Source organism: Manis javanica, chromosome 10 (assembly GCF_040802235.1).
Source record: "Manis javanica isolate MJ-LG chromosome 10, MJ_LKY, whole genome shotgun sequence".
NCBI lineage: Eukaryota > Metazoa > Chordata > Mammalia > Pholidota > Manidae > Manis > Manis javanica.
In genome coordinates this window covers 46194478-46218984 of record NC_133165.1, presented here as the reverse complement: position 1 = coordinate 46218984, position 24507 = coordinate 46194478, and the positions used below count along the sequence as shown (strand labels likewise).

The 24507-nt window shown below is 41.6% G+C and overlaps 1 protein-coding gene and 1 long non-coding RNA gene across 13 annotated transcripts in view; one reads left to right on the top strand and one right to left on the bottom strand.

Moving 5' to 3' along the window:
- The window catches only part of LOC140844072 (uncharacterized), a 35539-nt gene extending 18453 nt beyond the window's left edge, over nucleotides 1-17086 (bottom strand). The window contains exons 1-3 of one of the 2 annotated variants that reach the window (XR_012122245.1): nucleotides 16985-17086; nucleotides 916-6794; nucleotides 5-160 (exon numbers count right to left, since the gene is read on the bottom strand). This is a non-coding gene — a long non-coding RNA (uncharacterized lncRNA). Of the gene's footprint in view, nucleotides 1-4; nucleotides 6795-16984 lie in introns of both variants that reach the window. The other variant, XR_012122244.1, reaches the window with a different exon arrangement.
- The window catches only part of SGF29 (SAGA complex associated factor 29), a 67780-nt gene that overhangs the window by 38048 nt on the left and 5225 nt on the right, over nucleotides 1-24507 (top strand). For 5 of the 11 annotated variants that reach the window (XM_036992056.2, XM_036992053.2, XM_073215343.1 and 2 more), the window contains exons 2-5: nucleotides 17055-17144; nucleotides 19549-19650; nucleotides 20122-20197; nucleotides 20896-20968. In XM_036992056.2, coding sequence (XP_036847951.1) covers nucleotides 17070-17144; nucleotides 19549-19650; nucleotides 20122-20197; nucleotides 20896-20968 — 326 coding nt within the window. In that variant the 5' untranslated portion in view covers nucleotides 17055-17069. Of the gene's footprint in view, nucleotides 1-17054; nucleotides 17145-19548; nucleotides 19661-20121; nucleotides 20198-20895; nucleotides 20969-24507 lie in introns of those variants that run through there. The other 6 variants (XM_017677102.3, XM_036992055.2, XM_073215346.1 and 3 more) reach the window with 2 other exon arrangements.

Below are 24507 nucleotides of genomic sequence, written 5' to 3'. Positions count from 1 at the left end.
ACACCTGGCCCTGAAGATCTGCTGTGAGAGCACAAGTCCACAGTGCACTGGGTTCTGGTGATTAGTGGGGCTGGACATCGGGGAGAGTCCAAGCACTCTGTGAGGCTGAGACTCCAGCTGCTTGTGGAAGACAGACACATTCCACTGGTCCTGCTGAGACCTGACAGAAAGGAGGCAGTCTGAACGATTTGCCAGCAAAGGGAGGGGTGCCAGAAGGTTGAGGGTTGGGCAGGGCTCTCTGCAGGAGAAAGGGCAGGTGGGCACTTCCTTAGCCCTCCTTTGGCCCAGCAGATCAGGTATTTGTGGGAGCCCCAAATGCTTCATCCCCCTCACTGACTGCTCAGCTGAGGCACTTCCCTGCTCACCACCAGAGTGCCAGCCCACGGCCCAGCAGCAGCATCAGACTTTGCTGCCTGGTTGGCAGAGGGACGCTCTCTCAATTTTCTTGGCACTGTCTCAGCCCAATTAGAGAGGCACCTATAGGAGCCAACTTGCAATGCTCCTTCCTCCCTGCAAATGGCCAAGCCTGGTACTATGCACCTTGCTGCTGCCATGGGGCACCACAGTGTCACTCAGTGCCTCTGTGCACCTGTGTGCCGTCACACCATGCAACCTGCCACCTCGGTGCACCCCCATGCTCTGCCACTGAGCTACTTGCCACCTTGCAACTATGTGACCACTGCCATGTGCCAGCATACCCTGCCACTGCATACCTTGCCATACCACCACCCTGCCTACCCCTTGAAGTTAGCAACTTCACCATCACTGCAGGACAGGCAGATAAAGACCCCACAATGATCCCAGCACAAGCCACTGCTCTGATTACAGAGGTCTGGCTGAGGCAAACTGCCAGCTTCAGCAGACTGAGATAAACCACTGCCAGCATATAGAAAGACAGCCCCACCCACTACCTACCAACAGCAGCTGGGGCTCCACTGCAAAGAAGGACCAGGCACTGGAAAGAGTCTTGAATCTTTGGGCCCCACAGGATACCCTCTTCATAAAGCCATTACTTTCCCAAATCAGGAAGCATAGCAGAGCCATCTAATACACAGGAAGAAACACAGAACCCTGACAATATGAGAAGGCAGAGGAATATGTTCCAAACAAAATTACAGGATAATTAAATGAAACAGATCACCAATCTTCTCGATAAAGATTTCAAAGTAAAAGTAATATGCTCACTGCTGTGCAGAAAATACTGAAGATCTCAGGGAGAACTTCCAACAAAGAGTTGAAAAAGAGCCACTCAGCTGAAGAATACATTAACTGAAATGAAATACACAATGGAGAGAATGAACAGTAGATTGCTGCAAGTAGAAGAGACAATGAGATAGAAATTAGAGAACAGGAATATGATGAAGCTGGAATACAGAAAAAAGGCTCTCTAGTAATGAAATAATGCTGAGAGCTGTGTGACCAATCCAGATAAACAATATTTGCATAATAGGGGCACCAGAAGGAGAAGAGAGAGACAAGGGATAGAAAGTCTGAGGAAATTTTCAAAAACTTCCCCAGTCTGGGGAAGGAAATAGACATTCAGGTCATGGAAGCACAGAGAGCCCCTAACAAAAGGAACCTCAGGAAGACAACACTAAGACATAATTAAAATGACAAAGATTAAGGATAAAGAGAGAGTATTAAAATCAGCTAGACAGAGAAAAAAGATTACTTATAAAGGAAAACCCATCAGGCTATCAGCAGACTTCTCAGCAGAAATTTTACAGGCCAGAAGTCATGAAATAATTGATGTACTGTAACAGAAACAGGAGGGCCTTCAACCAAGAATCCTCTACCCAGAAAGATTGTCATTCAAATTTGAAGTAGAGATTAGACAATTCCCAGATAAATGAAAGTTCAAGGAATTTATAATCACTAAACCAGCATTATAGGATATGTTAAAGAGACCACTATAGATGGAAATGTCCTAAGGCTAGTTTTCATCAGTGAAGATAAACCCACAATAAAGGTAGTAGACCAATTAATTACCAAGCAAGTATGAAATTAAAATAGAAGTAGTAAAACCAACTATACACAAAATCACTCAAGGGTATACAAAAAGTGCAGATTATGACATCTGATACATCAAGTTTGGTGGAGGAAGAAGAAAAAAGTACTTTCAGTTGTGTTTGAAATAGAGCAATCATTAATTTAATATAGACTATTATATAGCCAGGAAGCTATCCTTGAACCTTATGATAACCACAAACTAAAAGTCTATAATAGATACACAAAGTTTTAAAAATCCAACCACAACACTAAAGAAACAATTAACAAGCGTATAAGAGAAGAGAGGAGCTATAAAAACAACCAGAAAACAATTAATAAAATGGCAATAAGTACATACCTGTCAGTAATTACCTTAAATGTAAGTGGACTGAATGCACCAATCAAAAGACAAAGTGACAGAATGGATAAAGAAACAAGACTCATGCCTACAAGACACTAATTTTAGACCCAAAGACATACACAGACTAAAAGTGAAGGGATAAAAACTATATTTCATGCAAATAATAGGGAGAAAAAAGCAGGAGTAACTACTTATATTGGACAAAATAGATTTCAAAACAAGTAACAAGAGACAAGGACATTATGTAATGATAAAGGGGTCAGTCCAAGACGGTATAAACATTATAAATACGCACCCAACATAAGATCACCTAAATATGTAAAACAAGTACAGAATTAAAGGGGAAAATAGATTGCAACACATTCATTTTAAGAGACTTTAACACACCACTCATGTCAATAGATCAGACAGAAAATAAATCAGGAAATGGAGGCACTGAACAATATATTAGATCAGGTGGACTTAACAGATATCTACAGAACATTCCACCCGAAAGCAGCAGGATACATATTTTTCTCAACTATACATGGAACATTCTCCGAATAGATCACTTATTAGGCCACAAAAAGAGCCTCAATTAATTCAAAAGGATTCAAATTGTATCAAGCAACTTCTCAGACTACAATGGTATGAAACTAGAAATAAATTACACAAAAAAAAAACAAGCATACAAATGCATGGAGGCTAAACCACATGCTTCTAAATAACCAATGGAACAGTGACCAAGTTAAAACAAATGAAGCAGTAAATGGAAACAAATGAAAACAAAATTTCAACAGTCCAAACCTTGTGGGACACTGCAAAAGCAGTACTAAGAGGGAAGTACATAGCAATACAGGCTTACCTCAAGAAACAAGAACAATCCCAAATAGTTTGTTTATTTGCAATTAAAGAAATTAGAAAAAGAAGAACAAATGAAACCCTAAGTTAGTAGAAGGAGGGGCATAATAAAGGTAAGAGCAGAAATAAATAAAATAGAGAATAAAACAATAGAAAAAAATCAGTGAAACCAAGAGCTGGTTCTTTGAGAAAATAAAATAGATAAACCCCTAGACAGACTTAGCAAGAAGAAAAGAGAGGACACAAATAAAATCTGAAACAAAGAAGGAATAGTCACAATGGATACCACAGAAATAAAAAGAATTATTAGAGAGTACTGTAAAAAATCATATGCCAATAAATTGGACAACCTAGAAGAAATGGACAAATTCCTAGAAATATAGATCCTTCCAAGACTGACTCAGGAAGAAACAGAAAATCTGAACAGAGCAATTACCAGCAATGAACTTGAATTGGTAATCAGAAAACTCCCAAGAAACAAAATTCCAGGATCGGATGGCTCCACAGTTGAATTCTACCAAACATTTGAAAAAGAGGTCATACCCATCCTTCTTAAAGTATTCCAGAAAAGTAGAAGAGGAGGGAATACTTCCAAACTCAATCTATGAGGCTAGCATCACACTAATACCAAAACCAAAGACAAAGACACTACAAAAAAAGAAAATTACAGACCAATATCCCTGAAGAACATAAATGCAAAAATCCTCAACAAAATATTAGCAAACCAAATTGAAAAATACATCAAAAGGATCATCACAACCAAGTGGGATTTATTCCAGGGATACAAGAATGGTAAAATAGTCAAAAATCAATATCATATACCACATTAACAAAAGGGGTAAAGAAAAAAGAGCTGTTCAACAAACTGGTGTTGGGAAAACTGGATAGCTACATGTAAGAGAATGAAGCTGGATTACTGTCTGACTCCATACACAAAAGTAAAATTGAAATGACCGAAAACCTAAATGTAAAACATGAAACCATAAAACTCTTAGAAGAAAACAGACAAAAATCTCTTGAACCTAAGCATGAGCAATGTTTTCCTGGACAAATCTCTTTGGGCAAAGGAAACAAAATAAAAAATGAACAAGTGGGACTACATCAAACTAAAAAAGCTTCTGTACAGCAAAGGATACCATCAGCAGAACTAAAAGGTAACCTACAATATGGGACACTATATTTGTAAATGATTTATCCAATAAGGGTTAACATCCAAAATATATAAAGAACTCATAATGCCTCAACACCAAAGAAACAACCCAATTAAAAAGTGGCAAAGGACCTGAACATTTTTACAAAGAAATCCAGATGGCCAACAGGTACATGAAAATATCCTCCATGTTGCTAATCATCAGGGATGTGCAAATCAAAACTACAATGAGATATCACCTCACACCAGTCAGAATGGCCACTATCCCAAAGACAAGAAATAACAAGTGTTGGCAAGGATGTGGAGAAAAGGGAACTGTCTACACTGTTGGTGGGAATGTAAATTGATGCAGTCACTGTGGAAAGCAGTAAGGAGGATTCTCAAAGAACTAAAAATAGAAATACCATACAACACAGTAATTCCACTTCTAGAAATTTGCCCAAAGAAAATGAAATCCCTGCTTTGAAAAGATATATGCACCCCTGTGTTTATTGCTGCATTATTTACAATGGCCAAGATATGGAAGCAACCTAAGTGTTCATCAGTAGATGATGACTAGATAAAGAAGTGGTACATATACAATAGAATATTATTCAGCCATTAAAAAAGGAGTCCTGCCATTTTTGACAACATGGATGGACCTAGAGAGTATTAGACTAAGATGAATAAGCTAGGTGGAGAAAAACAAATACTATATGATTTCACCTATTTGTGGAATACAAAAAAATGAATAAAACAGCAGGAGACTCATAGACACTGAGAAATGACTAGTGGTTACCATGGGGGAAGGGTCAGTCCAGGTGGGTGAGGAGGGGAAGGGGGAGTAGAAGCACAGAAATTCTCAGTCATAATGTAAGTTGGTTACAGGGATGGTAGTACAGCATGGAGGATATAGTCAATGATTCAGTAACACTTTCCTATGTTGACAGATAGTAACTCCACTAGTGAGAGTGAGGATTTAATAATAGGGGTAGACCCCACTATGTGGTATACTTGAAACCAATATAAGATTATGTATCAATGATACTTCAGTTTAAAAAAAAATCTCTTATGTTGGGCATAGTTATTTTTGGTATTCTCAGGTAGAGCTGTCCAGTTGGCATGAATATAGACTTTTTCAAACCTTGGGGAAGCTGCCTGGGCTGGAGCTGGCTTTGGGAGTCAGTATCATGTGGTTCATAGTTGATAATGCAATAGCCTGCAGAAGCCAAGGGAAAAGCTTACACTTAAAGAAGTTTGGAATAGTTGTGGGAACTTCAAAATGGGCCTAACTGTGGGGATGGAGGTCAGGGGAGAAGGTGGTGTCTGAAGTAGAAAAAATTAAGTTCCTGCTAAGTCCTACTAAGTTCCTGCTCCTCTGTGGCAGATTGTTGATGAAAGCAGAGGAGTCTGCTCTTTTCTGAGGAGCTTCTAGTCCAGTTGGGAAAGAAAAGATCTTTCTATATCAATGGCTAGAAAGCCGGTTTTAATAAATGTAGGTGCGAAGTCTAGGTAGGTACTAGGGAGTATCAGAGGAGAAAAGTTTGGCTTGTTTAAGGTTAGTCAAGACAAGTCTTAAGCTGGTCCTTGAGAAAAGTGTAACATTTGTTTTCCTGGCAAGGAGGAGAAAGTGCATGCTGTTCCACCTCTTTAGCAGGTCAGGGTGGGATGGGACAGAACGTCCGTTTGAGTGTGTGGATAGGATAGGCCAGAGGAAATGGTAGCAAATAATGAGAGATGGCACTGGCTATATCTCTGGACCAGGTCCCATCCCTCAAACTCCTCTCTCCTCTTCAGATGCAGCCCAGTTCTCTTGTCTTTGGACTTGTTCGCAACATGCTTTGCCCCATTTGCTGTACCTGGAAACCCTCTGTCTGCTCTGCCTATCCCACTGATGGAAGTAATATCTACATTTGCTGCTTGAGTATACACACACACACACACACACACACTCACACTCACACACACACACACACACACCCTCCCTCCCTCTGCCACTGAAAGTGTTTCCCTAAGGAAATTTCTCTCGAGAGCATTCTCATACTGGACTGTGAGGACAAAGGTAGATTGAAGTGGGGTTGAAAAGTAAAACGAATGAGGACATAGGGCCACTGGCCAGTGTCAGGTTTGCTATGGAGAAAAACAGAGAGGGCTGGGAGCTGGTGGTGAGTTGGGGGTTCAGAAGCTCTTTAGTTACATTTTTTTAAGATGGCTCTCCTAAAGTATACTTATTTGCTTGTAAAACACAGAAAGGAGTATGAGATGGTCCAAGAGGAGATGGAGTTCAGAGCACAGATGAAGGGTTAGTGTTCAGTCAGCACAGGGGCAGTACTTCCTTCTGGGTGACAGGTGCTGCTCATGTACTTGTTTTGCTGGTGGGAAATAAGGTCTCTGGATTCTCTTCTGAGCAAAATAGCAACCTTGGACATCAGCTAATGGCACCCAGACCCAGGTCTGAGGGCAGGAGCACAGACACTGAGGAGAGAGGAGATTTGAAATGTCAGAATCATTAGGGAAGGGTAACTGATTTATCTGGCAACATAACAGGAGTGCCTGCTGTCGATGTTTGATGGTACAATATAAAGTAAAACCCACCTGTCTGGTTTTGGGGCTTCCCCCAATTTTACTGTGTACAGGTGTGGGCATGCAGAAGGTTGATGGTTCTGAGCAGGCTTCCTTCTTTATTTACCAGGAGAGAACAACCATTTTCCATGCTAATTCATTTCCTCCAAGGATCTGTCCACTGAATTCTTATTTTGGGTCCACACCTTCACCTTTGTTGTAGCTCAGTGGGGCTCTTTCCTCTTCTTCATCACCCAAAAGATCATCCCTAACATCATCAAATCCAAAAACTAACAGCAACCTTTATGCTGATCATTCTCAAATATATCCACTACCAATCTCTAATATAAACTCTAGATTCATTATTTTGTGGTTCTAGCTAATACAGCTAGATTTTTTAAAGAAACATTCTACTCTGTATTAAAATGCACTACATAAAGCTATGATGGTAAGAATAGTGTTGCACATGTGAGAAAAAGCAGATCTGTGACATGAACAAAGAAAAGTAAGTGGGACTTCATAAAAATTAAAAATGTGCTTCAAAAGACACAATTCAATAATAAAAAAAGCAAATAGTCCAATAAAAATGGGCAAAGGGCAGTTCTCCAAAGACACACAAGAGGCCAGTAAACACATGGAAAGATATTCAGCAACATTAGCCATCAGGGAAATGCAGATCACAACCACTAGCTACCATTTCACACCCACTAAGATGGTGCTAATGAAAAAGGCAGACAATAACATGTGTTGGTGCATATACAGAGATATTGGAGCCCACATACACTGCTCCTGAGGATGTAAAATGGTACACTCACTTTGGTAACAGTCTGGCAGTTCCTCAGAAGGTTAAACGTAGAGTGTTACCATATAATCTAGCAATTCCACATACCCAGAAAATCAAGCATGTCCACACAAAATCTTGTCTGAGAGTGTTCATAGCAGCATTACTCGTAATAGACAAAAAATGAACACAGCCCAACTGTCTATGAACTGATGATTCACAAAATGTGCTGTATGCAAACAATGGAATATTCAAAAATAAAAAGATATGAAGTGCGGAATAGGCAAATCTATACAGACAGAAAGTAGACTAGTGTTTGCCTAGAGCTAAGGATTTAGGGATGTACATGCATCTAAAATGTGCAGTTCATTGGTTTTCAGTATTTCAGAGTTGTGCAGCCATCACTACAATTGATTTTAGAACATTTTCATTTTCTGGCCAAAAGCCCCCTACTCATTCACAGTTATTTCCCTTTCTCCTTCAATCCTCCCCCTCCCCCAGCTTTCTAAGGATTTGCCTATTCTGGATATTTCCTGTAAGTGGGATCATACAATTTGTGGTCTGTTGTGTTTCGCTTCTTCAGGTAGCAGTGTTTTCAAGGTTCATCCCTGTTGTAGCATATAGCAGTACTTCATTTTTTTTTAATGTGGAGTAATATACTCCATTGTATGAATTATACCACATTTTAATCCATTCATACAATTTCTTCACCCTTACTATTATGTCTGTTTTTGATTATAGCCATCCTAGTGAGTGTGACATTTTATCTCCTTATGGTTTTGATTTGCATTTCCTTGATGGCTAATGATATGGAACATCTTTTCATGTGCTTTTTGGCCATTTGTTTATCTTCTTTGGAGAACTGTCTATTCAGATCATTTTTGTATATGGTCTGCAGTAGGGATCCAAATTCATTCTCTTACATGTGGATAAACATTTCCCAGCACTATTTATCAAAAAGACTCTTCTTTCCCCATTAAGGTGTCTTGGCACCCTTGTTGAGAATCAGTTGACCATGGATATAAGGGTTTATTTCTGGTCTCCCAATTCGGTTCCATTGATCTTTAGGTTTCTCCTTATGCTAGTACCTCACCATCTTGAGGACTGTAGCTTTGTAGTACAGTTTGTAATTGGGAAACCTTCACTTTTTATTTTCAAGATTGTTTTAGTCATTCTGGATTCCTTGAATTTCCATATGAAGTTTAGGGTAAGCTCTTCATTTCTGCAAAGAAGCCAGCTGGGATTGCACTACAGATCATTTTGAGCAGTATTACCATCTTAACAATATTAAGTCCTTGAATATGGGATGTCTTACCGTTTATTTAGGTTTGGATTTCTTTTGACAACTGTAGTTTTCAGAGTAAAAATTGTGCACTTACTAAATTTATTCTGAAGTATTTTATTTTTGATGCTACTGTAAATAAATTGTTTTCTTAATTTCATTTTGGACTGCTCATTACAAGTATATGGAAATATAAGTGATGTGTTTATCTACTGATCTTGAGTCCTGCAACCTTACTATTAGTTCTAGTCATTTTATTAGTTTTAGTAGTTGTTTTGTGGATTCCTTAGGGTTTTCTATATATGAGGTCATGCCATCTGCAAATAGAGATAGTTTTACTTCTTCCCTTGTAATCAATTCTTTATTTCATTTTATAGCCTACCCGCCCTTGCTGTAACCTTGAGAACAGTGTTGATTTGATCCTGATCTTGTGAAGGAAAGCTTTCAGTCTTTCAACATTAAGTGTGATGTTAGCTATGGGCTTTTCATAGACGGCCTTTATCAGTTGAAGAAGATCTCCTCTGTTCCTAGTTTGTAGTATTATTTTTAAATAAACAGAAGCAGAGACTTTACAAAGATATAAATATTTAAATAAATGGAGTTCAGCAATAGTTCAGGGGGATGGTTCCTCAGTGTGAATCTGATCTTTGTGGGTAGGGAGATGTATTAATTCAACAACCTTTTTAAGAAGATAGGTGGACATCATGGGAAGATGGCAGCGTGAGTAGTTCAGTGGAAATCTCCTCCCAAAAACATATATATTTATGAAAATACAATAAATACAACTATTCGTAAAAGAGACACCAGTGGATGCAGTACAACAGCCAGGATACATCTACATCTGCGAGAACTCAACATCACACGAAGGGGGTAAGATACAAGCCGCAGCCAGGCAGTACCCAAACGCTCCGTGACCTCAAAACCCGGCGGGAAGAAAGGAGTTGAAACAGGGAGGGAGTGAAAGCCCAGGACTGCTAAACAACCAGCTCTAGAAATCCACACCCGGAGTGCAGACACAAGGTGCACAGGGTACTGGATATTACAGAAACGGAAAAGCAAAACCTGCAGGCAGGTCCCTGCAAAGGGCACCCCAGAGACAAAAGAAAAGTGAGTGCTTTTTGCAAGTCTTAAAGAGACAGGGACCCTACAGCTGCATGAAGTCGTCCCAGAACACTTAGCCAGCAGCTGGGAATCCCAGGGAACTTTAGGTGCCCTAAACCCCTGGGTGGCAGTGCAGCTGTGAAGACCCTCACAGCACTAAGCAGCCTGCCAGTCGTTCCTCCAACTGGTGCGGCCCCCGACACACCGGCCCAGTAGTGGGAGAGTGGCAGTGCCCGCCAGGGGCGGTGGGGTTGGAGGGGACCAGGAGCGACCCACATGTGCTGGCGATGCCAGAGGGGACTGGGAGCGGCTCATGCAAGCCCGCCGTGGTGGAGACCAAACAGCCCAGGAGCGACCCACGCGCACCGGAAGCAGTTGCGCCAAAGTAGCCCGGGAGAGGTCCACATGGGAGAGGCCCGCACACACCTGCAGTGATGCTAGAGGGAGCAGCCGCACTCCCAGCAGCTGACCGGAATCCCAGCCCAATGCATAGCCACCTGGGCCAGACCCAAAGGCTGCTGCTGGCACACATCTGTCCGGCAGGGGTGCCGCTATTGCGAAGGAGCGCACATGGCATGCCTGTCACTCCCCACAGGGCTCTGTGCTGCTCTGACGGAGACCCCGCGCACAGCAGCTTAGGGGATTAACCTGGTGGCTGCTCCAGGACTGTGGGTAACCGACACAGGCAGCAGAGAAAGGCAAGGCATCCAGCAAGCAGGAAAGGACTTTCTTCTCCCAGCTGACACACCCGCAACCTGCCTACAGCCACCACTATCACCATGAAAAGGCAAAAAATTTAGTCCAGTACAAGTATACTTCAGACAACCCCTGAGAGAGGATCTGCAGAGACAGAACTAACCAGTCTCCCTGAAAAAGAATTCAAAATAAAAATCATAAACATGCTGACAGAGCTGCAGAGAAATATACAAGAGCTAAGGGATGACATCCGGAGGGAGATTACAGAAATGAAACAGTCTCTTGAAGGATTTATAAGCAGAATGGATAAGATGCAAGAGGCCATTGATGGAATAGAAACCAGAGAATAGGAACGCGTAGAAGCTGACGCAGAGAGAGATAAACGGATCTCCAGGAATGAAACAATATTAAGAGAACTGTGTGACCAATCCAAAAGGAATAATATGAGCATTATAGGGGTACCAGAAGAAGAAGAGAAAAAAAAAGGGGTAGAAAGTGTCTTTGAAGAAATAATTGCTGAAAACTTCCCCAAACTGGGGAAGGAAATAGTTGCTCAGACTACGGAAGCACACAGAACTCCCAACAGAAGGGATCCAAAGGGGACAACACCAAGGCACATAATAATTAAAATAGCAAAGATCAAGGACAAGGACAGAGTATTAAAGGCAGCCACAGAGAGAAGAAAGGTCACCTACAAAGGAAAACCCATCAGGCTATCAGACTTCTCAACAGAAACATTACAGGCCAGAAGTGAATGGCATGATATATTCAATGCAATGAAACAGAAGGGCCTTGAACCAAGGATATTGTATCCAGCACGATTATCATTTAATTACTAAGGAGGGATTAAACAATTCCCAGACAAGCAAAAGTTGAGGGAATTTGCCTTCCACAAACCACTTCTACAAGGTATCTTAGAGGGACTGCTCTAGATGGGAGCACTCCTAAAAAGAGCACAGAACAAAACACCCAACATATGAAGACTGGAGGAGGAGGAAAAAGAAGGGAAAGAAATAATCATCAGACTGTGTTTATAACAGCTCAATAAGCGAGTTAAGTCAGAGAGTAAGGTAGTAAACAAGCTAACCTTGAACCTTTGGTAACCACGAATCTAAAGCCTGCAATGGCAATAAGTACATATCTTTCAATAATCACCCTAAATGTAAATGGAATGAATGCACCAATCAAAAGACACAGAGTAACAGAATGGATTCAGAAATGAGAAATGAAAAATCATAACAGACCCCACAGAAATGCAAAGAATTATTAGAGAATGCTATGAAAACCTATATGCTAACAAGCTGGAAAACCTAGAAAAAAGATCTATATGCTGCTTACAAGAGACTCACCTCAAACCCAAAGACATGCACAGATTAAAAGTCAAGGGATGGAAAAAGATATTTCATGCAAACAACAGAAAGAAAAAAGCAGGTGTTGCAATACTAGTATCAGACAAAATAGACTTCAAAAGAAATAAAGTAACAAGAGATAAAGAAGGACATTACATAATGATAAAGGGCTCAGTCCAACAAGAGGATATAACCATTATAAACATATATGCACCCAATACAGGAGCAACAATATATGTGAAACAAATACTAACAGAATTAAAGAAGGAAATATAAGCAATGCATTCATTTTGGGAGACTTTAACACACCACTCACTCCAAAGGACAGATCCCCCAGACAGAAAATAAGTAAGGACACAGAGGCACTGAACAACACACTAGAACTGATGGACCTAATAGACATCTATGGAACTCTACATCCAAAAGCAACAGGATACACATTCTTCTCGAGTACACATGGAACGTTCTCCAGAATAGACCACATACTAGGCCACAAAAAGAGCCTCAGTAAATTCCAAAACATTGAAATACCACCAACCAACTTTTCAGACCACAGAGGTATAAAACTAGAAATAAATTGTACAAAGAAATAAAAAACACATGGAGGCTTAACAACATGCTCCTAAATAATCAATGGATCAATGACCGAATTAAAATGGAGATCCAGCAATATATGGAAACAAATGACAACAACAACACAAAGCCCCAACTTCTGTGGGATGCAGCAAAAGCAGTCTTAAGAGGAAAGTATATAGCAATCCAGGCATATTTAAAGAAGGAAGAACAATCCCAAATGAATAGTCTAATGTCACAATTATCGAAATTGGGAAAAGAAGAACAAATGAGGCTTAAGGTCAGCAGACGGAGGTACATAATAAAGATCAGAGAAGAAAGAAATAAAATTGAGAAGAATAAAACAGTAGAAAAAATCAGTGAAACCAAGAGCTGGTTCTTTGAGCAAATGAACAAAATAGATAAGCCTCTAGCCAGACTTATTAAGAGAAAAAGAAAATCAACACACATCAACAGGATCAGAAATGAGAACTGAAAAATCATGACAGACCCCACAGAAATGCAAAGAATCATTAGAGAATGCTATGAAAACCTATATGCTAACAAGCTGGAAAACTAGAAAAAATGAATAACTTTCTAGAAAAATACAACCTTCCAAGACTGACCAAGGAAGAAACAGAAAATCAAAACAGACCAATTACCAGCAACAAAATTGAAGCAGTAATCAAAAAACTACTCAAGAACAAAACCCCCAGGCCAGATGGATTTACCTTAGAATTTTATCAGACATACAGAGAAGACATAATATCCATTCTCCTTAAAGTTTTCCAAAAAATAGAAGAGGAGGGAATACTCCCAAACTCATTCTATGAAGCCAACATCACCCTAATACCAAAACCAGGCAAAGACCCCACCAAAAATGAAAACTACAGACCAATATCCCTGATGAACATAGACGCAAAAATACTCAACAACATATTAGGAAGCCGAATTCAAAAATACATCAAAAGGATCGTACACCATGACCAAGTGGGATTCATGCCAGGGATGCAAGGATGGTACAACATTCGAAAATCCATCAACACTATCTACCACATCAAAAAAAGAAGGACAAAAACCACATGACCATCTCCATAGATGCTGAAAAAGCATTCGACAAAATTCAACATCCATTCATGATAAAAACTCTGAACAAAATGGGCATAGAGGGCAAGTACCTCAACATAATAAAGGCCATATATGATAAACCCACAACTAACATCATACTGAACAGCGAGAAGGTGAAAGCTTTTCCTCTGAGATCGGGAACTAGACAGCGATGCCCACTCTCCCCACTGTTATTCAACATAGTTCTGGAGGTCCTAGCCATGGCGATAAGACAAAACAAAGAAATACAAGGAATCCAGATTGGTAAAGAAGAAGTCAAACTGTCACTATTTGCAGGTGACATGATAATGTACATAAAAATCCCTAAAGACTCCACTCCAAAACTACTAGAAGTAATTTTGGAATTCAGCAAAGTTGCAGGATACAAAATTAACATACAGAAATCTGTGGCTTTCCTATACACTAACAATGAACTAATAGAAAGAGAAATCAGGAAAACAATTCCATTCACAATACCATCAAAAAGAATAAAATACCAAGGAATAAATCTAACCAAGGAAGTGAAAGACCTATACCCTGAAAACTACAAGGCACTCTTAAGAGGAATTAAAGAGGATACTAGCAAATGGAAACTCATCCCATGCTCCTGGCTAGGAAGAATTAATATTGTCAAAATGGCCATCCTGCCCAAAGCAATATACAGATTCGATGCAATCCCTGTCAATTACCAACAGCATTCTTCAATGAACTGGAACAAATAGTTCAAAAATTCATATGGAACCACCGAAGACCCCGAATAGCCAAAGCAATCCTGAGAAAGAAGAATAAAGGGGGGGGATCTTGCTCCCCAACTTCAAGCTCTACTACAAAGCCACAGTAATCAAGACAATTTGGTACTGGCATAAGAACAGAGCCACAGACCAGTGGAACAGAATAGAGACTCCAAACATTAACCCAAGCATATATGGTCAATTAATATACAATAAAGGAGCCATGGATATACAATGGGGAAATGACAGCCTCTTCAACAGCTGGTGTTGGCAAAACTGGACAGCTACAACATGTAAGAGAATGAAACTGGATTACTGTCTAACTCCATACACAAAAGTAAACTCGGAATGGATCAAAGACCTGAATGTAAGTCATGAAACCATAAAATCTTAGAAGAAAATATAGTCAAAACTCACTTGAATATAGACATGAGCAACTTCTTCATGAACATATCTCCCTGGGCAAGGGAAACAAAAGCAGAAATGAACAAGTGAGACTATATCAAACTGAAAAGCTTCTGTACAGCAAAGGACACCATCAATAGAACAAAAAGGCATCATACAGAATGGGAGAATATATGCATAAATGACACATCCGATAAGGGGTGACATCCAAAATATACAAAGAGCTCACGCACCTCAACAAACAAAAAGCAAATAACCCAATTAAAAAATGGGTGGAGGAGCTGAACAGACACTTCTCTAAAGAAGAAATTCAGATGGCCAACAGACACATGAAAAGATGCTCCACATCGCTTGTCATCAGAGAAATGCAAATTAAAACCATAGTGAGATATCACCTCACACCAGTAAGGATCGCCATCATCGAAAAGACAAACAACAACAAATGTTGGTGAAGTTGTGGAGAAATGGGAACCCTCCTACACTGCTGCTGGGAATGTAAATTAGTTCAACCATTGTGGAAGCAGTATGGAGGTTCTTCAGAATGCTCAAAATAGAAATGCCATTTGACCCAGGAATTCCACTTCTAGGAATTTACCCTAAGAATGCAGCACTCCAGTTTGAAAAAGACTGATGAACCCCTATGTTTATTGCTGCACTATTTACTATAGCCAAGATATGGAAGCAACCTCAGTGTCCATCAGTAGATGAATGGATAAAGAAGAAGTGGTACATATACACAATGGAATATTAGTCAGCCATAAGAAAAAAACAGATCCTACCATTTGCAACAACATGGATGGAGCTGGAGGACATTATGCTCAGTGAAGTAAGCCAGGCGGAGAAAGACAAGTACCAAATGATTTCAGTCATATTTGGAGTATAAGAATAAAGGAAAACTGAAGGAACGAAACAGCAGCAGAATCACAGAACCCAAGAATAGACTAACAGTTACCAAAGGGAAAGGGACTGGGGAGGATGGGTGGGAAGGGAGGGATAAGGGCGGAGAAAAAGGGGGTATTACAATTAGCATGTATAGTGTGGGTGGGGTACGGGGAGGGCTGTGCAACACAGAGAAGACAAGTAGTGATTTTACAACATCTTACTACGCTGATGGACAGTGACTGTGAAGGGGTATATGGGGGGGGCATGGTGAAGGGGGGACGTGGTGAGGTAAACATAATGTTATTCATGTAATTGTAGATTAATGATACCAAAAAAAAAGAAGAAGAAAGGTATCATGCAGTATTTTAGCACTCTAAAAATCTCATACTTTTTTCCAGTCTGCCTTTATCTTTAGGCATATGTCCATACCTTTTATTGTCTTTTATTCTTCTCTGATTATCTTTTGCTACATTTTATTTTCATCAGAATACATCCATCTTAAGTCAGATATTTAGTACTTAATTTCTTTTCCTCTGCAGTAAGAAAGTAACAATGCTTTATGACTTGTAAAGCGTTTTCATATAAAATCTTATTTTAATCCCATTTTACAGATTTTAAAAAATGGTGACATGAATACTTGAATCATTTGTCAGGACAGTAACTGCAGAACTAGTGCTAGGGATGCTGCTTTTGGAAGGTACTTAATAAGTGCTCCTTGACTTGGCTGAATGTATCAAATACAAACATATCATTGGCTTAGAATTTCAGGGCATTTTGCCACTGTATTCATTTCCTAGGGCTACTGTAACAAATACCCAATACTGGGTGGCATAAAACAACAGAAGTATATTTTCTCAGTTTGAAGGTTAGAATTCCAAAATCAAGGATTAGGCCCTCCTTGGGTCCTCAGAGAGTCTGTCCCATCCCCTCGCAGCTCCGAGCGGTTCCCAGCAATCCTCAGTGTTTATTCCTTGGCTCGCAGCTGCATCATTCTGGTCTCTGCCTCTTCAGGGCTGCTTCCCCCTGTGTTTGTCTTTCTGTGTGTCTGTTTCCATTGTCTTTTCTTCTCTTCTTATAAGGACTCCAGTCATACTGGATTAAGGGCCCACCCTACTCCAGCAAGACCTCATCTCAAGTACATCTTAGTTACATCTGCAAAGACCTATTTCCAAATAAGGCCACATTCATGGGTACCAAAGGTTAGGACTTCAACGTACCTTTTGGAGGACACAATTTAACCCATAGCAGCCACTGATGGGATTCTCTTCTGTTTTCCGTCCACCTCAGGAGCCCTCATATACCATGGCCCTGGTGTCTGCTGATTCCCGCATTGCAGAACTTCTCACAGAACTCCATCAGCTGATCAAACAAACCCAGGTAAAAAGCCAAAGTTCTCCACTCCAGGGAAGCACGGGCTCTGATGCCAAGCTGTGGAGGGGTGGAGAGCGTGTGTTCAGAGAGACTGGACCTGCAGCAACCAAGACGGCAAGAGAAGGAGGGGAATGTTGGGTATGATTACTATTCCTGCTGGATTTTCTATCATGTGCAGGATTTTGTGATTCTTTTTAATAACAGCTATATTGAGATGTAATGTGATTCACCAGTTTAAAGTGTACAGTTACACAATTCAGTGGGTTTTAATATAATCAAAGAATTATGCAACCATCAAACCATGATCAATTTCAGAACATTTTATCACCTGAAAAAATGCCCCATACCTACTAGTGGTCACTCCCCTTTTCCTCCCATTCCCCTTTTTCCCCTACTCCCTGTCTCAGGTAAACAAAGATTCTCTTATCAGGCAAGATATTCCAAGAATTTAGAGGTTATTTCCCAGGAGCTGGTCAAGGGCCAAACTTTTGTGGAATATGCAGGCTCTGAAAACCCAGGCCTGCTGAGTTAATCTTTTACAGCACAGGTCACCTCTCACCCAGCCTTGGTCCTGGTTCAAGCAAAACAGTCTTTTGTGTCTGAGCACCTACATTCCAGCATAGCTTTCATATCATAACTACAGCGATACTACCAGTATGAATATGCTTCACAGCTGGGGGAGCCAGTGTGGGGCGGAGACATACTTAAAGCAACAGCCAATCTGTCCTACTGAGCCATTGCGTTCATATTCATGTTTTTACACTGATTTCATGACCAGTTTTCCCCTTCTACTCATTTGAACTTAATGACAAATTTGTGTAGAACTGTTTAGGATAGATTAGCTGATAGTTAGCTAAATCCAGTTCTTCCTTAATATTACAAGCTGAAGAGGCTTTGACTCAGTCTCCCAATAAATACTCAGTCATCTATGTCATTTTTATCGTGTGACTTATTTACATAAGGTACTGGAATCTTACCAAGAGTGCCAGTGTGTCATACCATATTGCACTGTGTTAATGGTAGAATTCAGTTTCATTATAGAACAAATTAGTAAGAATTACAGAACTATTTGCTATGCCTTTCCAATAGAATTTGCCCTTCCATTTGCTGGATATTATGGACAGGCTTTATTACAGTTAGCCATAATTCATCTTTTTCTGGGTTCCAAGTCAGCTGGGGAGAAAGCTGGTCACCCTGTCTCAGCTTAGGCTCATACTGAGCCTAGTTTCCATTGTGCGTTCTTGTATAGCAGAGCCCACCTCCCACCTACTTGGAGGAGGACACTGGTGGTATTCAAAGAGCCCTATCTCTTCTAAAAGCATGTCAGGATATTTGATGTGTTTTTGAGTGAAGGGTAGTCATTGTGTACTGTTGTGAATTACAGGTGTCTCAGTGGGCTTGCTTAGGTTTGGATGCCCACCAATCCTATAGATGTGTCCTTGGGGTTCAGCAGCTAGGAGGGAGGGCTATTGCTGCATGGCTACTTCAGCCTCCATCTCTATTAAAATAGTCAAGAGGCCCTGGTGGGTCAGGGTGCATGGGATATTTAGGGAGGTGAAATTATTCTATATGATACCATAATAGTAGAGACATGACATTATCTGTACAACAGAAAGAGTGAACTGTACTGCAAAATGTGGACTTTAGTTAATAATAATGTATCAATATTGGTTCATTAATTGTAACAAATGCAAGATGTTAATAATAACCAAAACTGTAAGATGTTAATTACTTGTACTAATGCAAGAAGTTAACAAGTGAAGCTGGGTGCAGGGAAAGCAGTTATATGAGAACTCTGTCTACTACCTGCTCAGTATTCCTGTAAACCTAAAAGTCCTCTAAAAATAGTTTATGAATAAAAATTAAAAATACGAAAAAGATACTGGCACGTTACTAGAATGCCATTCAGTCATCATAGTCAGTCTAGTTTATCATCATAGTATATAACCGGGATGTCTCCTAGAGGGAGGCCATTCAGGTTTGTGGGCTTCTGTTTGGCTTTGCAGGTGCTGAAAGCAGGGGTGGTCTCGGCAAACATGACTTCACCCTTTGGAGCATCTGGTAACTGAGTGAAGAGCCAGTATTCTCTTGCTTTGAGCCTCTCTTGCATTAGTAATATAATGCTGTATTTCCCTCAGTGGAAAACCCATTTATTAATTCTTTTACCCTTTGGCTACTATTTTTCCTTCTCTCCATTTATCATTGATTTTTACCCAAATTCTTCTACCCTTGGAGGGATGTGTTAGGCTCAGCCACTGTGCTGGTCCAGATTGCCAGCAGCAATACTAGGCCTCCACTCAGTCCACTCCCATTTGTGTAGGAAGAGCTACAAGGGCTAATGCCTGTACCTTCAGGCACTTAGAAATTCTGACATAAAGGTTCAAAGGGATAGTTACAATTGCTTCCTTAGGAATCATCCCTGCTTCTGGCATCTTCAGTTGCAACCCTGATCCCAGGACCACTGATGTGGGGAAGAACAGTACCAGCATCCTTCCCCACAATCTCTTCCCAGGTGAATTGATGTATGTGTTAATTTCTGGACTCACAGTTCCATTCCATTGACATATATGCTCGTACCACACTGTTTGATTACTGTAGTGAATTTTGAAATCAGGAAATGTGATTTTCATTGTTTTTTTCTTTTTCCAGTTTGTTTTAGCTATTCTGGTTCCCTTGAATTTCCATATGAATTTTAGAATGAGTTTGTCAATTTCTGCAAAGAAGTCAGCTGGAATTTGGTTGGGGGTTGCATTAAATCTGTAGATCAGTTTGTCTCTTTTTGATAAAGGAGAGTCATTATGTATAACTTATGATTTAACTTTATACCTTTTATAATGCTTTTGTATTAGAGAATAAAATCCTTTTGAACTTACCCTGAATGTGGATTTAGAAAATGAGGGCTATGTTTGGGGGCCTCTGCATGGATGCAGGGCCACAGCAGGGTAGGGGCTGCCTTCATGGCTTATTGACCTCATCTTTGCAGGAAGAGCGTTCACGGAGTGAACACAACCTAGTGAACATCCAGAAGACCCATGAGCGGATGCAGACAGAGAACAAGAGTGAGTAGCTGGACTCAGGAGAAAAAGGGGATGAGTGGGGGTTACAGGCCAAGACAGGGAACATGGCTCTTACCATTTTCAAAGGGACTTTTGCATGGATCTGCACCATCCAAATGCCCCTTAGCCAGAGGGACAGTTTTCCCTTAGGCTGGGTGACCTAAGGTGAGCCAGGAGACAGATGACAGACTGTTTAGCACTAACGAACCTTAAAATCCCCCAACTCTAGCAACTGGAAAGTCAGTGAAATGAGGCTGCATCCCGGGAGACTGCTTAGAGCACACAGACGCCCCCATTAGCCGGTGTCTCCTAGAAGAGAGCTCCCTCCCAGTGGGCCCTGCACATGACCCAAGGCCCTCAGGTGGTCTGGCTCCTGGGCTGGTACTTCCAGCTCTGAGCAGCTTCAAGAATTTTTTTTCTGTTTTCCCATGTGCTGAGAAATAATTTATGCCTGCTTTATGCTATGGCAAAGGTTAAAAGGTCCTCTCTTAGGTGCAGGGATGGCATTCATACTGTATGAAATGTGAGCCTACTGAACATGGGTGTTAGCCTCAGGGAGCACTTCTGAGCCAATAAAGCTCATACCTTGGCTCATGACCTCTCTGTTCCTCTAAAAGACTAATTTCAGTGTACTGGAAGTAGTGCCACATGGCTGCCTGCTGCCCCATGCCCATGCCTTTCTCCCTGTGTTTACCCTGCAGTCTCTCCCTATTATCGGACAAAGCTGCGTGGCCTCTATACAACTGCCAAGGCCGATGCAGAGGCCGAGTGCAAGTGAGTACCATCCCACCACCCAGCCATTGCCTCCCAGCCTGCCTTTCCTGCCATGGATAAGCAGACTCTTCCCCAGCCTCTCCTTTGGTACCTACCTTCCCTGCAGCCCAGTTCTAACCCCACTCTTCCCCGAGCCCTGCCATTTTATAGATGGCAGCAAGGTGCAGGGGCAAATCCCAGTGCTGCCATTTACTAGTCATGTGACCTTCAGCAGTCACTTCAGCTGAGACTCAGTTGCTGCATCACCAAAACTGGGGAAATAACTACCTACAGAGTTGTCAAGATAAAGTGAGGTCATGCATACAAAGCACCTAAGACCAATGTTTTTCAAGCTCTACCATAACTCATGGTAGAAAATATATTCTCTATTGTGACATAATACTAATAATATTAGTAATAAAGACTTTTATGTATCCCTACTGTGTGCCAGGTATTATTTCAAATACTTGGTATATTTACCTCATTTAATCCTCAGAGAAACCCTAAAATGGGTTACCCTCAATTTTCAGGTGAGGAAACTGACATAGAGGGGTTGTATAATCTGCCAAAGGCCATGCAACTCGTAAGTGAAGGAGTCCAATTTTAAACCCCAAGTCCATATTCTTTTTGTTTTCCATTTTTATTGAGGAATAATTTTTACATCAGTAACTTTTAAGGCCTACAACATGATGGTTTGGCTTATATACATTGTGAAATGTTAAGTCCATATTCTTTAATTCTTTAATAGTGGTATTAAAGAATGATATATAATGGTGCCCCTCCACAGCATACACATTTATTTTATATGTATACATATACACAGAATTAGGATAAGAAGTAGTTTTTACTGTTACTATGTATAGTCTATTCTGTTTTTTTTTTAATGTCGCCACCCAAGAAATTAATTTCATGACTCACTAATGAGCCTAAGCCTACTATTTACATAACTGCCTTGCACCTGGAGGTTATACACAGCCCCATAGGGGTGACAGCCATGCACCAGAGTAAGCGCCCAAAGCATTACTAGTGCTTGGCAGTCTCCAGATAGAGACATGAGAATAGCAAGGATCCTGCCTTCAAGACAGTTCAGAAAGGGGAGATACTCTAAGAAAAAGTTACAGGATAGGGTAGTTGGTGGGCCAGCAGAGATGGGGCACATTGTGCCCAGGGATTGGGGATAGCCTCAGAGAGGAAGAGAAATGTGAACTGGGGACCAGCAGGCAGATAAGGCTAAGAGCCCAGGCAGAGAGGACAGAATGTGCAAAGCCCACTCAGGGCATGTGCATTTGGGGAATGAGAACTAGTCTGGATGGCTGGGTGGGGATGTGGGCTACATACCAGGACTTTATCCTGGCTGCCATGTGGAAAGTAGACAGGGTAAGATTCAAGGCTAGTTAGGAAATCAGGCAAGAGATGGTGATGGATTTGAGCTGAGACAGTGGCAGTGGGTTGGAGAAGCAAGGGTGGGTTCACGGGCAGTTTCTGACATCAAACTGGGGGACCGGTTGGGAGAGAAGTTGAAGAGTCCAAGGTTTCAGCTTGAACAAAGGTATCTGATGGGGCTCCTATACCAGGTTGGGGAAGAACAAAAGGGTGGGGCCAGTTTGCAGAGAAGCAGTGAATTCTGTTCACAGGTGTTGCTTTCTTGGCATTCCAGCCCGTCCCTCCCACCTTATGATCATCCTACTTTGCAGATATATCATCTGGCTATAGTTGGGCCCTTTCCTACTCACTGGGGCTGGAGTTTGGTTTGCATAAGTCAGAGGACTCGTACTCATTTGACAGGAAAAGGCAAACTTGTGCCTTCCCAGCTTAATTGCTGGTAGTGAGGTGACTGCTTCTGAAACCAGTTTAGGATGGGCTCTTCTCTGGCATTGGCTTACCCATAGTTAAACATACATAAGCTTGTTTCATAACTGCAAGTCCCAGCCTCCTGCAGTGTGGCTGCCATTTCACTTTTTGAGACTAAAGCGTTCATACATTCATTCACTACACACTAAGTCCTCTCACCAAACGTCCTACTGGGGATGGGAGGTGACTGACACCACCCCTGCCCACAGGGGCCCCAAGTTTGGTGGGGTACACACATTACTGTATGTTCTTACCGCACTCAGATGGGTGCTATAAATGGCATCAGCTCATTTCTTGACTAGATTAATTAAACCCTCAGGAAACTGAAGAGGTGCCAAGACCTAGGTTCATTAACTATCCCACATCCTGTGATGTGCTGCCTCCCAGCTGGTTTTCCTCCTCTTGCTTTGCAGAAAATGGGAAGGAACCAGTGTCTTCATTTAACAGTTCATCTCTTTTTTTAAAAGGCCTTGAGGTAGCACACTGGCAGCAGGGGTCAAAGGGAAACAGTATCAAAGCTCTCATTCTCCATATTGTAGCGGAGAACTGGTGGCCATTCCCTGGCGGGAACAAGTTATTATCTAACACTTCAAAAGGCATTTCTTAGGATGCAGCTTTTTAAGGGCACAGTGATAGTGGAAGGGATGGTGTCCTCGGTGACACTTTGGCCACAGATGGTGGATAACTTTTCTTTGGACAGCCTCAGCCACTCTGAGTTCCAGCCAGGGAGGGTAGTTTTATGAGTGGATAAGCCAGTGCAAGTGGGGGTACAGTTTAGCTCTCCAAGGGCCTGAATGACTTGTCTTGACAATGGGTTTCATCCCCGGGCAAGTTCACTATGGATTCAATGTGACCAAACAAATGACAGTAAAATGTTCTTGGGGTGAAAGGGTTATACCAATTTTATTTCCACGGTGGCAGGTCAGTCACTAAAATCCCATTCACTCAGAACAAGTCTGCATGCAGCAAGCTGGTCTCTCTCTCTGGGCCTCTCGGCCCGCACAGCCATCCTCTGGCTCTGTCCTCCGTGCTGCCACCACTCCAGCCTCTGCTCTGCTCTCCTGCAGCCTTGCAGCTGTGCCACCACATCACCCAGAGCACTGGACGGAGCTCTTCATAGAGAGTCAATAACAACGCATTGCCTCACATGTGGGTAGTGAGCCAGCCAACCAGGGCCTGGTGAAAATCCTGGCCACAGGAACCTTCATTTTATCCACAGACTCATGGGCTTTAATGTCAAGTGCTGGAGGAGACAATGAATGCCACAGTGCCAGTACCATCATTCTGAGATGGACACTGGGGCCTAGACAGCAGACCAAAATGCCTGTGGGCCCCTGTAGCATGAATATTGTTCCAGGTTGTTGACCAGAGATGATGCCCTAATCTTGACACATCACAGGATGTATTAGCTGAGAAGCCAGAGGAAGGTATTTATCCCTTGCCACCCCTGACATAGACAATACATACACCACTTGGAGGTAGGCAAAGCCATGTGCTGGAGAAGCTAACATCTGTTCCCCATACCCTCCAATGCAGCCTCCTCCCCCACTGCAACCTGGGGCCAAGGGTGCTGAGAAGCCAACAGAGCAGCTGCAGGTTCCTTCTGCTCTGGGTGGGTGCAGGGGGTGTGTGAGGGCAGCTCCAGTCAGGTCCACCTGCACAGCACCCCTGCAGCTGAGCTTTTTTCCTTCTAGCGCTGCAAGCACAGC